Below are 12,232 nucleotides of genomic sequence, written 5' to 3'. Positions count from 1 at the left end.
ACACACACATATAGATACATACATATATATATATATATATATATATATATATACTTTGTACGCGAAATTTCTTTACGAGAAATATATTCTTACATTCTGTTTGTCACATATAACATAATTTGTCAATGAACGTAATGAGTAATTAAAAAAAAAGAAAAAAAATTATAAATATACTTACACTGTTTCAGTTGCTTTTTTTGAGTTCTTTGTTGTTAATAGGATCTCGATTGCAGAAAAACTCAGGTACGTGAGTTCTAACTGTGAAAAAGGTGTCAATAGTAGTTTTTGTTGGTTCAAGTCGGTAATAATTACTATGCAAGAACAATGCTAATTCGCTGTTTGATATTTTAGGCAGATAAGACTGCTTTTCGCACCATTCCCTCAACATTTGTATATCTGATTCTTTTAATTTGGGATTTTTCTTTAGTTCTTCCTCAAACGATATTAGCTTTATTGAAGCCATTGTTTACTTTGAATTTAAATTTCTATGGAAGTGAAAAGAATTAACATTAATTAACATTAATAATCTTAACAAAATTTATCAACTATATTAATCAAATCATAGCAAAAACTATCTCGTTGAACATTATAAAAAAATTATTTGAATGTTTATGAACACTTTGCAAAATAAGTATATTAATAAGCTTATTTTATGTGAAATACAAAAATGTAAAATAATAATTATACTAAAATATGATAATTAATATGTTATATTAATTATATATTGTATTAGAAACCTTCAAATTATGTGTTATCACATTATAGCACAAATTACATGTATATATTATTTGCTATTAGCATAATTTATTAGTTTATTAATATGATAATGAATAAAGTACATTTCAACAAATTCCATTTACCTTGAATGTGGCTGTATGGAAAGATTCGCTTGATAACTTCCGATACCTTGAAAAATACTGATTGAAATTTGCTTTAACATAATAGACTTTTTAAACTGCACCGATGGTGAAGTGACAACAGCGAACATTGCGTGACACCTAAATATATTTTTAACGAATGTAATGTATCATTTTCATGATGAATAGGACATGTACACTGAAATTCTATTTCATACAGACATTCTACATAATTTTTCCTATCATCAAAAATAATATATGTAATTCTTTTAGCTACAAATGTTTGGTATATGGATTTATTATGAGCATTTTTCTTAAATATAATAAAAATTAGAACACATTTAAATGAATGTAATAAAAATGAAAACACATGTTTAAATAAATAAAAAAAAAATTAAACGTGCTTTTATAAAATAAAAATAAACAAATAAATATCAAACAAAAAACAGGCGATTGAGAGCAGACAATAAGTTGTTGGCGTTATACATTATACAATGTATTTAATAATTCTTATAACTAAAAAATGATAAGATCGGATGTTTTGGCTCAGTTCAAACCATTCTCAGCGATATCAAAAAATATTACAAGTTATTAAAGAAAAGATCCAAGAAAGCAGCTAAAGGAGTCTCTTCAATTTCAAACTTGAGAAGCCACATTATCAAATTATTTGAATAGCTAATTGAGCACCGCTGCATTCCGTGATCAAAGAATTAAGAACCACATGAATAGAGATACACTGTTAAGAAAATCGAATTGTATGACAATCACGTAATTGTCTAAGTAATTTTTGCACCAATACAGCAATATCAATAATAACATTTATTTGCTATATATGTAAAAAAGTCAATCGTGTCGATTGTAAATATTTATAGAAATTATCTACATATTTATAGAAATTATCTGCTTGTCATTTAAACATTTAAAAATAAATTACAATAATATAAAAATAAATTACAATAATATAAAAATGTTTGAAATACTGGCTTTATACATATAATTATACAAATCTAACAAAAATACATGTAATGTTATTTAATAACTTTGTTATTATTATAGATACATGACTATTCGCATTTTTAATAGCATTTATGTTACAAAGGAGATATCACATTTTAATTTAACAGAATGACTACAAAAAATACACGAATGTCACGAATGTAAAAACATATGGCATATAAAAAGACTACATTATGTAATAAAATAGTATTAAAACGAATATAAAAGAATATATTGTCAGTTCATAAAATATTTAAAGATTAAAGATCAGTTGATTGATAGTCGCAACTACTATCCTCAGCAAATAGCTATAGATAAAAAAATAGTTTACACTTTATATAAATTATCTGACAATGGATAACGATTAAGTAGTATATACACACACACACATAATATTTTAATAATATATTTATAAAAACTATGTCTAACTTTAATAATAATGATGAATAAGAATACATAGGCACGTGCGGAATCTAATTTATTATGTGTTAATATATGTATACGTAATATGCAGTGTGTTTGTACGTGCGTGCGTGTGTGCGTGTGAGAGAGAAAGAGACAAGAAAGGAGAAATTACAGACGCTGGGTTCGATGGGCAAGTACGTCGCTAGGTGATAAGGGATCTACGGAGAAAGGCGTTTTGTTCTTTTTCTCTCACTCATTGCGTTCTCTTTCCAACCCGTTGTTCTCTCTCTCCAACCCATTGTAATATGCAATTCTCTCTCTCCCATTGCAGTTCTATAATATCATTTTATGTATGTTCTCTCTCTCTCTCGCTCACCAATTGCAGTTCTATATTTATCATCCTATTCGCATGTTTTCTTCCTCCCATCACGCTGTCTTTCCAACTCCCACATTTGGCAAGCCGTTTTATTTTTTAGCATAACAAATATTTAATCTAATATTAAATGTTTAAAACATAGTTGTCTAAAGAAAATTACAATTTTTAATTCGTGAAATTATTATAACTAAACCTATTCAAGTGTTATACTCCGATTTTAATAAGCTTTAAATATGATGTAGTTCAAGTTAAAGTAAGAGACGCGTATTTTTTTATACTCTTATAGTCGTTAAGAGAGTGAAGTACTCTTTTAAAAAAAAATCTGTGAGAGTTATAAAATAATACAGACACGGCACTTAAGAGAACACAAAACGTTATTTTTATTCTGAGATACTCAGAGGCAAGACATGTATACCAATAAGAAAGATGGACAGAGGTCTCTAAAGGCAAAAGGAACATGAATAATATAAAACTCCATAGACAGGAAAAACAAAAACTGCATGTACGCGTTCCAGCGATTGGTCTGATCAAGCATTAGAGATATCGCCACAAATAGGCTGATTTGATTAGCCAATATCCCTTCTCAAGAAGCAATTTGGGCCAACCTGAAACAGATACAGAAACACAAATAAATAAAAAAAATCTGGTATCTTCCTATAATCTCAGGCCCATTTCTTTCATGCATCTCTTATGCTTTTCTGAAGTGAAAGCTTTTGTTAAAACATTAGCTGGCATCTCTTCTGTCGATTGGTATTCCACTTTTATTATTCCAGTTCCTACGACATCTCTGATGTGATGATATCTAATATCGATATATCTGGCCCTTTCATGATAAATTGGATTCATATGGCCAGTACCTTGTCATTATAGATGGTTTCTTGATGAAGTCCCAAAATTTCTTCCATGAACTTCCTAAGGTGTATTGTCTCCTTGGCGGCTTCGGAGAGTGACATACACTCTGCCTCGGTGCAGAATAGTGCAACCGACTTCTGTTTGCAGGAAGACAAGCTAACTACCGCATTTGCTAACTGCAAAAAGTATTCCATGTAGGAACGTCTCTCGTCAGTGTTGCTGTCCCAATCGGCATCTGCAAAATCTAAGTTCTTTTCTGTTTTCTCAAAGGCGATTTTTAGATCTTTCATTATTTGCAAATACTACAGAACGCGTTTTGCAGCTTTTCAATGTTCAGATCCTGGATCTTCGTTGAATTGATTTAACAGACTGACGGCGTGCATTGTATCTGGACGCATAGAAGTAACTAATACATACATTAGAGAGCCAATAAGGTTTCGATAAGGTACATTTAATATTTCTTCACGTTCTTCTTCATTTTAAGGACTCATGATTTTCGGAAAGATTAAGGAATCGATGCCGGCTTTCATTTTGAAATTTTGGAGAATCTTTTTGATGAGTCTTCTTGAGTTCATTGTGATGCAATTTGCTTGACGATCTCATTGAAACTTGACCAAGGCATTGATTTGTTGCCCAAAGTCTTTCATTTAAAAAATCGACAACTCCCTCTTTCCTTCAGTATTTCAATGCTGTCCGAAACTGTGATTAGATCGTCAATGATAGTAAGATTTCCTCGTTGATAGTACACACAACGATCACTAGATAGTTGCTCGAACGACATTTTCTTCAGTTTTTCATCAAGTTTCGTAAATCAGCAGCATCTACCAGACTGTTTCAATTCGTATAAGACCTTTATTTTTTTATAATTTAGACGAAAAATCTTATTCCTTAAAAATTTCGATGTTTCCTTGTTTACTGGGAAAATTTTTGGAATTTTGGAAATGCATTCTTCTTTTATCTCACCATTTAAGGTACGCGCTTACAAAGTCAAATTGATGAACTAATTTTCAACTGTCAAAACCATTATCATCCGCACGGATTCCGCATGTGCAACAGGAGCGAAGGTTTCGAAGTAATCCAAGCCTTTTTGTTGAGAAAATTCTTTTGTTACTAATCATACCTTTTTTCGTTCAATTGATCCATCTGCGTTTAGTTTTAAATGTAGAAGCCATTTGTTTCCAGTGATTCTTTTGTCTCGTGAATGTTCCACAATAGTCCATGTTTCGTTATTTAGGAGTGCATTAATTTCCTCTCGTACTTCTTTCCATTCTGCAGCTTCAAGTGAGTTTAGAGCTTGCTCTGCACTAACAGGATCTCCGCTTCTTAGATTCAACAAATTTATGAGAGAGTATATTGTTTTCATCATTCATCATCCAAACTGTTGCTTTCTTCAGACTCATTTTCGTTTCCTTGTGTTTTGTTGATTAAAATTTCACATTTCCTTTTCGCAGATTTTCTTGGTTTTCCAGTTCTTTGGTCCAGTTCTGACGCTCCTCGGACGGTCTCTGCCAGGTTTCATGACCGGTTGATTTTCTGCAACATTTCTGTTATCATTTCCATTAAAGATGTTTTCGCTGCAGCCACGCTCGTATGCATTTTCTTCATTTGCACTATGAAATTCTTCGTTTTCATCTTCGTGTTCCTCGTCATCTGCAGCAGTAGGATTTTTCTCTCTATTGCAAATGTTCATCAAAATATTAATGTCGACGAAATTATCTGACGCCTCGCACTCGTGATTCTGAAATTCATTCAAGAATTTTACATCACGGCTCTTTAATATCTTTTTGGCAATCAGATCCCATAGACGATATGCTTTAGACTCTAGGGAATAACCAATAAATATATATTTTTTTGTTTTAGGATCAAACATTCCAAGATTTTTACCTTTTTCCAACATGGGAGCCACGTACCGAAAATCCTGAAATGAATAAGCGGTTCATGTTTTCCCAGTCCATGCAGTGTACGGTATGTTACTGTGTAGGGCATCTATTTCGGTAGCACGCTTTCGCAACTGCCTCAGCTCAAAACGTCGGTGATAAACGTGATTCAAGTATGCGTCATTTCAAGTACGGTTCGGTTAAATCTCTCGGCAACTTCGTTTTGTTCAATAGTATTCAGCACTAAGTTTATGCACGATGCCTTCACGCCTGAAAAACTGTTTAAATCTTTCATTAAGGTACTTATAACCATCCGAACGCACCTTTATTTTCTTCCCAGTCTGTTTCTCAATTCGCATTTTGAAATCCATAAATTTTTCGAAAGTGTCGTTCTTATGATTTAAGAAAGAAATTTGCAATAACGAGTTTTGTCGTCTTATTTGCAATAACGAAGGTTATAAAGTATCGAGCTGGATAAAGATGAAACGCGCATTGGCCCGCAAATATCAGTATCAATTCTAGTACCTCTGAACTTGTATTGATTGACTTTTCAAATAGAATACGTGCATATTTAAATGCCTGAATTTCTTATGTAATTCCCGCCACGATTCTTCTTCTTCAACATTCGCTGTATTGGTAACCTCACATGCACTTTGAATTAATAATAAATCGCAGACTCGCTTTACTTTGATTTTCTCATTTTTGTATTTACGACTCTTGCGCCGTCCTTTTCAAACTTCGTGCCCATAGTCAGTTTTGTCACAGAAAGTAAGTTCGATCGAAGATCCGGTATGTATAATCTTGTAACACAGTAGTTACCTGATTGTTTATTTTCACTTTCACTACTCCGGTTTCATGAAACGGTCTCCGTAAACCTCTATAGAATCCATCATTGCTAAATTCAGTCTTTGTTTATTATTTACGCGAATCTTTTCGAACGCGGACTGATCCCGGCATATGTACGACGAGTGCATCTGAATCTAAGTACTCTATAGTTTCAATATGTCTGCAGTATTCTGATGCACGTTTCTGGTAAATGCGCATGCTGTCATGGCTACTTCCGAGTGCTTCAAATTTTCCTTGTTTTTTTCTGAATCTGTCGGCTTTTTGTAATATCTTGAGATATGTTCTAATTTGTTACTTGAAACATTTCACGTTTTTAAAACCATCACTTGATCTTCTTCCTTGTTCTGTTTCGAGACGAGCATGACTGATGTAGTCTTCTTCTGATGTAGCACTCACGTTTTTGCGATTGAAATTCCTCCAACTTAATTTTCAATTCTTCGGGCATAGGAAACTTTTCACGCGTTTCGATAGCTATTCTAAATGGTTCGTAATTTTCCGGTACTCTGTAGAGTACTATTATAGAATCGACACAAGTTCAGAGTTAATTTTTAACTCCAAGTCTCTAACTTATCCACGATATCAAAAAAGTTAGCAAGATGCATACACATGTCAACGCCGTCTTTCATCTTTAAGTGAATTAAATTTTTTAATAGCATTGCTTTTCGTGCCAATCTTTGTGACTCATGGATTGTAATTTCTTCCAAATTTCTCTTGATGTCATGCATGTTTTTACATGCTTCAACTCGTTTGATGAAATAGCTAAGATCAAATCCAACATAGCTTTCGTGTCGTTCGCCGTCCACTGCATAATGGCTGCCTCGCCTTTGGCCGGTTTCTGTTTTTCATCCCATAATCTCACATATCTCCTTTTATTAGAAGCGCTTTCACTTGCTTTCACTTTCCATGTGTCATAATTGTTTTTGTCGAGGAATTGAATCTTAATGCTCAACTGATTCATTTTTACGACAGTTTACAAAAGATATGTTGCTTCACGAATGTTTGTGCTCGCATCAATCGCCTTTTCGACGAACGATTATTCGGATATGAATCCTTTCGAGTGATTCTTTCCTGAGTCCATAACCTGTGAGAGTTATATGAAATAATATAGACACAGCAGAGAACACAAAAAATGGTATTTTTATTCGGTCTAAGATACACAGGGACAAGACAGGCGATAAGAAAACAGAGATCTCTAAAAGCAAAAAGAACATAAATAATAAAACTCCATAGACGGGAAAAACGAAATCTGCGCCCATACGCTCCAGCGATTGATCTGATCAAGCGTTAAAAATATCGTTACAAATAGGCCGATTTGATTATCCAACAAAATTAATTTTTATATTTTCAAGCTAATACGTTAAAATAATATTAAAAAAATTTTTAATAAAAGTTTTATGATTTTTATTAATCTTTATAACAGTTTATTCTGATTTTTCGAAAATATCATATTTTTTTTCAAAATCTCCTTCCCTCTCAATTTTTGAAAATTTAAAAATTTGTTCTATAGTAAAACTTACATTTATCGATAAATATAAACATGATATGATAAAATTGAAACTAGCTGTGTAAAGAGAAAGTTTTATCGCACAAATTGTTGAACATGGAACGAGAATTGGAAATTTCGAAGTATGTATTAGATAAATTTCAAAATGCATTGGACAAATCAGTGCTAATACTCTGGATATAAAGAGGTGGGTTTTAAAAGTGAAAGATGATTGTAATTTATTACAACATTTGTTCATAGCTTCCTCAAAATTCGTAATTTTAAAAAAAGTCACAGCATTATTTTAAGAAAAATCAATAAATTTATCATTCAAGCGCAAGTAGCGAATAAAGAAGAATTGAGAGGAAAAGCTAACGAATTTGTGGAGAAAGTGAAATCGAAAATTGCATTGATTGGAGAGGGCAATCTATATATAAATTCTGCTCAGTCAGATTTCAATTTGAAAATGCGCATGCAGAGCGTACATTATCTTTCATAGGAACATCAAACTTGAAACTTTAGCATAATCCTTAAATTCTCTAATTCATAATTATAATTATACGATAATAGTATATAATTATACGATAATAATATAATTATACGATATAGGCCATTGTCTGCAAGCGGACATTTAATATCCTCCTTGCTCATAGTTTTGAAAGAAAAAGGCAAATTCAGACAAAAGATTGAAAAAGACTTGTATAATTTTAGCTTCTATTTTCGGTAAGTAAGAATAATGTCTTTGTTTTAGCTTCTATTTTCGGCGCGTAACATGATTTGAACAAATTTACTTACCTAACATTAATGAAAAATCTTGTATTTAGACTCATGGATAGGAATATTCCAACAGGAAAAAAAATTTAAATACATTTTACAATTGATAAACGTGATTATCTATTGTAGTAAAAGAAGTCAATATTTTGACGATTTCTCTCGGAATGATCGGTACAATTCCATTAGATGTTTATACACTTAAGTCGTAAAAAATTTTTTTAAAAACATTTTTCGGATGTAGTTATATTATATAATTATGATATAAATTTGCATTTAAAAAATAATATTTTAAAAGTTCCATCTCTTATTCATAATCAGTTTTCATCTCCCAGATTCGTAAATCTTTTTAGATATGCGTGATACAAGAGTGATAACCCTGAAGAAAAACCTAAAGGCGAGACACCAGTAAATTTTTGTTTTAAAAATTGTGAGTGTCTGTGACAAATTCTGTCTATGACTCTGTATTGTTACGCACAGGATTTGGGAGATAATTAATAAACAGCGAGATATACATTTAATACCCATGAATACCAGAAAACTTTATTATATCTCTCTGTGTTACATTTCTGCCTTTCTATGCAAAATGGATCCTTCCTTGTTGGCGTCCTTTTGTACGCCATACGCGCTATCTCACATTTTCCCCTTTAAGTTATAATTGCAATCTATCTGGAGGTCGAACATTATGGCCCGACTGCGTTTTATAGGATTGGATATGGTATGTATGGTATTATCCCTTGCTCTATTGGCCTTGTTTTTTGCATGTCCTTCATTTTTATTTTCTTGAGTGAAAATTTTCTATATATCATTAATTATTCCATAATTTCCTCTCTCTTTAGAATTTTCGCAAAACTCCGCTCCTCATGTTACTAGAACGAAATGAACGATTGCGTCGCACATTCTGTTTTCTGGTCTCAATTAAACGTGAAGTTTTTGCTTTGGTAATGATCCTTCTGTAACATCGTCTCCAGCGAATAATTCTTGAAGATTTCGTACGCTATGCTGTTTATCAAAATTGCATTTTTGGCGGCTTCGATATCCAGCTTTCCAATTTCTCAAAGCTGACTGATTTATGATTTCTGATAGCAATTTATTTGATTTAATAGTTATCTTTGTCTTAATCTTCCTGTCCATAAGAAGTTCTGCAGAAGAATATCCGTTTGTCAATGGAATACTCCTATAATTCATCAGTGCCTCATATGAATTTTCGTTTTTCTTTAGACATCTTTTAATTATTTGAAAAAAAATGAAATTTGAAAATAAATGAAAAAAAATGAAACGCTGACTGCCGCTATTCCGTTACTTTTAGGAAAGCGAGAGCTAGATGTGATGTATATAAAGCTCCGTTCAGCTGCAAATTTTGTGAAATTCGAGTTTTCCAGTTACAATAGACCCGAATTGCGACTCGTTCCTCATTACTTCAGGAATTCCATGTTTAGAGAAGATCGATTTTAAATGCTTAATAATTGTTTTTTTTGTAAATCATTTAGAAGTGCAATTTTGGAATATCTTGAGTAATAGTTTACAACTATTAGGTATTATTGACAGTTTAAATGGAATAAACCCATTCCGACTCTTTGCCACACTCTTATTGGGAATTTAGTTGATATAAGAGATTGTTTACGATTATGTGTCTCTTCGATATAGAGTCTGCATTTTCTTATTAATTGCATCATCTGTGTAGACAATCCTGGCCAATCAGATTAGATTCATTTACGAATTTTGTTATTCCTAAGTAACCCTTATGGAGTTTTTCCAAAATTTCTTTCGAAAGTATCTTCGGTATGATTATCCTTGAGCCCTTTATCAGAAAATTTTCTTCTTGTGCTAATTCGTTTCGATATTGCCAATACTTCTCATCCACTTTTCTTTTTCTCCATTGCTAAGTAGTTTTCTTGACAGTATATCTACAGTCCTCATCTTTTTGTCTGGGATGTGTCCAATATGTGCTGAACGAGTCTCATTCTTTGAAATTCAAGAGGCAGATCATTTAAATGTTTTGTAGTAAATATTGAGATTAAAGGTTTGTGATTTGTTTTTAATATAATCTCCAATTCAGTGATGTAATTTTTAAATTTGTCACACACATTGCAATGCGTAGCCTTCTTTTTCGATTTAAGCCTTGATTGAGTCCTCAGGATTGCTATTAACGTTCTCGAAGCATATGCAATCGGACGATATTCACCGCTTTCCTATTTTTGTTTGAGCACACTATCGATGCTGAAATATTCGCGGTTATCTATCTATCTCTCTTGATGAAACCATGCGAGTACTGAAATATTCGATAACGCTATTTGCAACTTTTGAATGTTGTGCCGTATAAACACATTTTTAGTAAATCATTCAATAGTTTTGTCTTCCTGACGAGTTCCGGTATGAACTTGGACAAATAATTGAGCAAACTAGTGAGTTCTGAAATATTCTAGCGCCTTCATAGCTATAATGGATCTTATTTTATCTTTCGACCTGGATGTCTTTATGATCTAAAATGTGCCCTAGAAACTTAACTCGTGTTACGCCGAAGACGCACTTATCTCCATTTAATGTTACCATGGCTTCCGTTAGCTGCTGGAAGACTTCGTGGAATCTTTCGCCTTCCATTATCTTGCCATAAACGAGGATATAGTCCATATTTACTAACAAGAGAACCGTCGGAACTATCCCTTATCAATTTTGATGGGCTTTGGATATGTTGTAGAGTATTAAAAAATATTAGACTAATATTTTTTTTTAATCGTCGCGGATCGATATATCCGCGTTAATTACCGAACCAGTTAAAATTCGATTTTCAAACTCTGCATTAATCTCTCGCCAAACAAAAGTTTCTTTCCACGTTATTATTACTGTTATTGCTAGTGCTCGCGTAATGATCATCAAAATGCAGAAATCGTTTTTCTAATTAAGTCTTTGTACCATCAAATTGTGCAATTGTAACGATTAGAGATTGTCTGTATCCAGTGGAGAGCTGTGGACGCTTGATTACATTCTTCAAGCTTTAATAAATTCATTGCATTCTTCTATTCACGCGAAACACTCTTTCAAGATAGCAATTTAGTGGGATCGCTTCAACAAATCGCGCTCTGCTTGACTGAAATTTCGATCCATGTTTACGATTTATTAACAAGTTCGCTTTCACAGATTTCAACGTACTATAATCTGGCATATTTCTAAACTGAATTTATTTTCGTCTATAACTCTCTTTTCAGAGCATTATGCACTCATTTTCAAAGTATGCTTCAAAAAAACGCTCCACCCTCATAAAAATTTATGAAAATACAATTCTATCAAATTTCACTTACATTTACACTTCTACTAACCTTGAAACATATTGCAAAAACATGTTTGATTGTCATGTTCCCTATCAAAAAAAGGATAAACGATCGAGGCTCTTTTATCATATATACTAAAGGAGGCAGACATTATGTTTCAATATCGATTTCGATAGCAACTAGCCAGTTGTTGACACTCAACCGATTAATTATGAAACTTGGTCGTATTTATTAGGTGTACAACTTTGCTTCCGCTGTTTTTTTTTCCGAAATTCGAGGCTTTATTGTAAAAAACTGATTATTTATGATTCAAAGTATTGTCCATCGCTGGCCACTACTTTCTCCCATCTTTCGGGTAGCGTACGAATCCCGAGTCGAAAAAACTGGTCATCTTTTGAGGCTATCCACGAATCGATCCAATTTTTTACTTCTTCATAAGACCGGCCAGGCCGTGTGCCATTGATCGAAACAAGTGATAGTCAGAGGGAGCAACGTCTGAA

General features: G+C 32.6%; 1 protein-coding gene across 1 annotated transcript in view; it reads right to left on the bottom strand.

The window, feature by feature from the left end:
• LOC105620398 (alpha-tocopherol transfer protein-like) overlaps nt 1–463 on the bottom strand; it is a 2,830-nt gene extending 2,367 nt beyond the window's left edge. The window contains 2 exon segments of the mRNA XM_012201895.1: nt 179–198; nt 200–463. Coding sequence (XP_012057285.1) covers nt 179–198; nt 200–463 — 284 coding nt within the window.
• Nucleotides 464–12,232: the final 11,769 nt, after the last annotated feature.

This window comes from Atta cephalotes (genome assembly GCF_000143395.1).
Source record: "Atta cephalotes unplaced genomic scaffold scaffold00026, whole genome shotgun sequence".
NCBI lineage: Eukaryota > Metazoa > Arthropoda > Insecta > Hymenoptera > Formicidae > Atta > Atta cephalotes.
This window is presented reverse-complemented; position numbering and strand designations above follow the sequence as displayed.